Raw genomic sequence first — 4,881 nt, 5'->3', positions numbered from 1 at the left:
ACCAAATGGCATGACAAGCCACTCATATAAGCCATGCTTGGTTTTGAAGGCTGTTTTCCACTCGTCTCCTTCTTTGATTCTAACTTGATGGTAGCCTTGTCTTAATTCGATCTTTGAGAACACTTGAGCTCCACTAAGCTCATCCAAGATATCGTCAAGTCTAGGTATTGGGAACCTATACTTAACAATGATGTTGTTGATGGCTTGGCTATCGGTGCACATTCTCTATGACCCATCCTTTTTTGGAACAAGTAAAGCCGGAACCGCACAAGGACTAAGTGACTCCCTCACAAATCCCTTACTCACTAGCTCCTCAATCTGTTTTTGCAACTCTTTGGTGGCTATTGGATCACTTCTATAAGACGCTTTGTTTGGTAAAGAGGTTCCCGGAATAAGATCAATTTGGTGCTCAATGCCTCTAAGAGGAGGCAATCCACTTGGAAGTTCATTAGGGAAGACATCCTCATAAGAATCGAGTAACTTTTGAACCTCCCTCGACACTCCCTCCTTGGCCGTGACCTGCTGCCCGTGACCCTCTCCGCCACCTCCTGCCCCCTTAACCAACCCCGTAACCACTAGAGCATACACGTCCCCCTCCCCTTCTAACTCTTGTAACATTTCAGCTCCATTAATTAATAGGATTTCCTTAGGAGGTTCAACCATTGAAGGTGGTGTTGTAAGTTTGATGGTGGGTGTTAATGGTGACAATATGACTCTTTTTGAAGCAAATTTGAAGGAATAGGTGTTCTCTTTCCCATGCTGAACCAAATCCCGATCAAATTCCCAAGGTCTCCCAAGTAACAAATGACAAGCATCCATGGGTAAGACATCACAAATGACCTCATCAACATAATTCTTTCCAATAGAGAAAGAGACCAAACATTGTTTATCAACTCTAACCTCGGCTACTTTGTTGAGCCACCTTAGTTTGTATGGACAAGGATGATTTATTGTGGGTATGGAGATTTTTTCAATCAAAGTACTCGATACTACATTAGTACAACTCCCCCCCATCAATTATCAAGTTACACACTCTTCCCTTGATAGTACATCTAGTCCTAAAGATTTGTTGTCTTTGGTCTAGTTCTAATCTAGGTAGCACCAAAACGGACACGGACACGGACACAGACACGGACACGACACGGACACGTGATACGACATCCCATAAAATTTAGGACACGGGACACACTATTTAAATTTAATAAAAAAACATATTTTATGGTTATAAATAACGTATGATTTTATTTTTGTAATGTATTTGATTCTAAATTTAATGTATTTGATACTAAATTTAGGTAATTGAAGGTAAAAGTCAATTTTAACTATAACTAATTCTAATTTCGCACCCAAACCAATCTTCTAGTCAATCTCTTTTGAGAATTTATTCCTCGTGTAAACTATAACATGATTAGGTGTGTCCGACGAGTGTCGGGTTTCGGACACGGTGTCGGACACGGGACGGCTAATTTGGAGGAGTGTCCATGCTACCTAGGTTCTAATGGTTGTGGTTGTGTGTCCCTCACCCTCCAAGTAACTAAACTAACTCCCGAATCCGGCATAACTACCTCGACTGCCTCCTTTTGTTACTCATCACTCTCATCATTTTCACAAACAAAAATCTCATCCTCTCCCCAATGGACTACTTCAAGGGTGCTAAGAGCCCTCTTGGTTGGACAATATTTCATGAAATGACCATACCCTTGACATTGGAAGCATTTCTTGAGGCCTACGGTTTTTTTTTTTGAGAGTTTTCGGGTGCTTTTCCTTTGTCAAAATAGGCTGTTTTTGGTTGTGAGTTTGAGGTGTCTTTGGGTTTTGACTTAGTTGGTGAGTGAGGCTTTGAGTAGTGGCCTGTTTTGGTCGGGTATTTTTGTGGGTTAGCCCTTCCCTTTCCCACTTTCTCAACTCTTAAAGCCAAGTTAACGGCCTCATCAAAGAACCACACATGTTGTAATCGGACTCTTTGAGTAATTTTGTCATCTAGACCCTCAACAAATCTAGCAATTTTTTGTTCTGGTTTCTCATTCATTTCACATTGCAAAGTGAGCTGCTCAAAATCTCTAATGTAAGACTCAAGTGGTTGTTGGTCTTGTTTAAGTTGGGTGAGTTTAATGAACAAGTCTTAAGTGTATTCTTTAGGCACAAATTTCTCATTAAGCTTCTTCCTCAACTTTAACCAAGACTTAATGGGTTCATTACCATCTCTTTTTCTCTGATTTTTTAAGTTTTCATACCAAAGTGAAGCATATCCTTTAAGTTTTAAGATGGCAACTTTAAAACACTTAGCATCCGAATATGACTTAAACTCAAAGACTCTTTCAATAGTTCTAAGCCAATCTATTAAATCTTCGGGATTTAAACTACCATGAAAGTCTGGAATTTCTACCTTTAAGTCTTTAGGATGCTCCTCATGATAAGCCTCAACCAAAGAATCCCCCGAATCCGAGTGCAAGTCATCCTCCATGTGGTCATGCTCTTGGCCTCTTGCTCCAAACCCACGGCCACGCCCTCTTCCACGGTGTGGTGGTGGTCGTCCTCTCTGCCTTGGTGGTGTTGGAACGTTGGACATCAAGGTTTTTATGGATTCTAAGATCAAATCCACATTTGTTGTTAATCGGTATACTTTGTTTTGAAGACCGAGTATTCTCTCCTCACTTGTTTCACTCATTGCGCTATTTTTGTGTTTTTGAATGTAGTTAGGAAAATGAACTCACAAAACTAAACCAAAGCTCTGATAACCAAGTTGGAGTGAAACCTCTAACTCGATAATTTAAGTGGAAAACTAAAGAAATGAGCCTAAGTTTGCATGAAACAAACTGATGTGTTAGGCGTGTCCTTGAGGGACGATTGGTGGATATATCTAGACCCGAACACAAAGCAATTGGAATAGGCTCGATAATTCAAAGCACACAAGCAAATGAACTATCAACCCCAAGCACAAAGCAAAGAAGAGATTTAATGAAGAAAACTCATGGTTTCTTACTTGGTTTTTAACTCAAATCAAATCTGAAATCTTACAACCAAGGGCTTTGGTTTATATAGTACCAAGCCTTCTAATCTTAACCACTTATTTTACATCCAATGGCTAGCATTAAACATGTAAGAAAATAAGAAAAAGATGCTGAAAATCCCTCCTAGGCAGCCGTGAGCCTCATCTCAACAAGAACAATCCAAATGGTCTTCTCAAGGTCTTACAACAATAGGGACATAAGAACTACCTAGAAAACACACAATTGGAGGCTTCCTTAGTCAATATTCCACCTGATATAGTCCCTTGAGAGCAGCCCCCAAAGCTCTTACACAATTGTAAGAATGAAAGTTACATTTTGGACCTTCATTGAAAGCGACATTTGAGCTCATTTGAAAAATAATAAAACAGCCTCCTAGGACTAATTTAGACTGTCCAAGCAGCTGGTTTTGTCCTAGGATTGTCTTCATTTGTTTAATAAAAAAGATGGGACCGATTGGAAGCAAACTAAGCTCGATTGTTGAAAACCGATAAACTCATTACTCGGTTTTGTCTTGTGAATTCATCTCAGCTTAGATCCTTATTTAAACAAAAGTCCCGAGGCAAAAAGTCTCAAAATTGATTATAGAATTGAGACATGACAAAAATTACCATGTCTTCTTAGATGGAATTTGAGTTAGACCTCAAATTGGACGAAGGTCCCAATCCGTGGCCTAGCTCGGTCTCCTCTCCCGTTTCAACAGTCTTTCTTAAAATGGCCAAAGCCTTGGCATTGAAAGCACTTAACCTTATCCCTGGACAAATGTGGCTTGGTTTTAGGGTACATGGGTGCCTTCCCTTTGTCTGCTGTGGGTTGGGTAGCTGGTTTAGGTGTCTCAGTGATCTTGACACCAGTATAAGGTTTGAATGTTGGTCTGGTGGGAAATTTGGGTGTTATAGGCTTCACTTTCCCCAGTTTCTCAACTCTCAAGGCCAGGTTAACTGCCTCATCAAATGACCAAACCTGCTGCATCCTTACCCTGCTAGCTATCTTAGGATCTAAACCCTTAACAAACCTAGCAATCTTTGGCTCAAGTTTCTCAGTAACCTCACATTGCAGAGTTAGATGTTCAAAGTTCCTAAGGTAGGCCTCAACAGATAACTGCTCTTGTCTCAACCGAGTCAGTTTAATAAAAATATCCTGGGTATAGTCTTTTGCTATGAATTTCTCTTTTAATTTATTTTTCAACTTAAGCCAAGACCTGACTGGTTCCTTTCCATCTCTAATATTTTGGTGTTTCATACTCTCATACCAAAGAGATGCATTGCCCTTGAGTTTTAAAATAGCAACTTTAAAAGCTTTTCTGTCATCATAATTTTTAAACTTAAAGACTCTCTCAATAGATCTAAGCTAGTCTAATAAATCCTCAGGATTTAAGCTACCATGGACATTAGGAATGTCTACTTTTACATCTTTGTCTCTGACATCATAGATTCCTTCCTCCATTCTTGAGTCATCTGATTCAGAGATGGCTTCCTCATGAGGATCATGATGTGGTTGCCTCCTTTCTACTCCCATTGCAATCCCTCTCCTCCTTCTGGAGTAAAACGGTGAGGTGGTCCTAAATCAACCCAAAACAGGCCGCAAATGCTCAACAAAACAGCAACAAAAGCAACAGTACCCGAGACCGTTACCTATAACACAAAAATAACATAAAAGAAGCCTAAAACTGGGCTAAGGATAGGACGGTCCCAGAAACCGCTTGGCTTGTCCTCACCCTCGTGTTAGCATGAGCAAACGAGAAAGGGAAGAGGAGCCACGACCAAGAACAAACCCATCTAAACAAACGACACAATACAGGACAAAAATAACAAAACGAACAGTCAGGCGGACTGTTTAATCGCCATTGAAACAAGTTGTTTTCATGTGTTTG

At 40.2% G+C, this 4,881-nt stretch overlaps 1 protein-coding gene across 1 annotated transcript; it reads right to left on the bottom strand.

Annotated features, from left to right (window-relative positions):
• Window positions 1-225: 225 nt before the first annotated feature.
• On the bottom strand, window positions 226-819 carry LOC141629715 (uncharacterized). Its single transcript, XM_074442678.1, has one exon. The coding sequence runs from the start codon at window positions 817-819 to the stop codon at window positions 226-228; it is 594 nt and encodes a 197-aa protein (XP_074298779.1).
• Window positions 820-4,881: the final 4,062 nt, after the last annotated feature.

This window comes from Silene latifolia, chromosome Y, assembly GCF_048544455.1.
Source record: "Silene latifolia isolate original U9 population chromosome Y, ASM4854445v1, whole genome shotgun sequence".
NCBI lineage: Eukaryota > Viridiplantae > Streptophyta > Magnoliopsida > Caryophyllales > Caryophyllaceae > Silene > Silene latifolia.
This window is presented reverse-complemented; position numbering and strand designations above follow the sequence as displayed.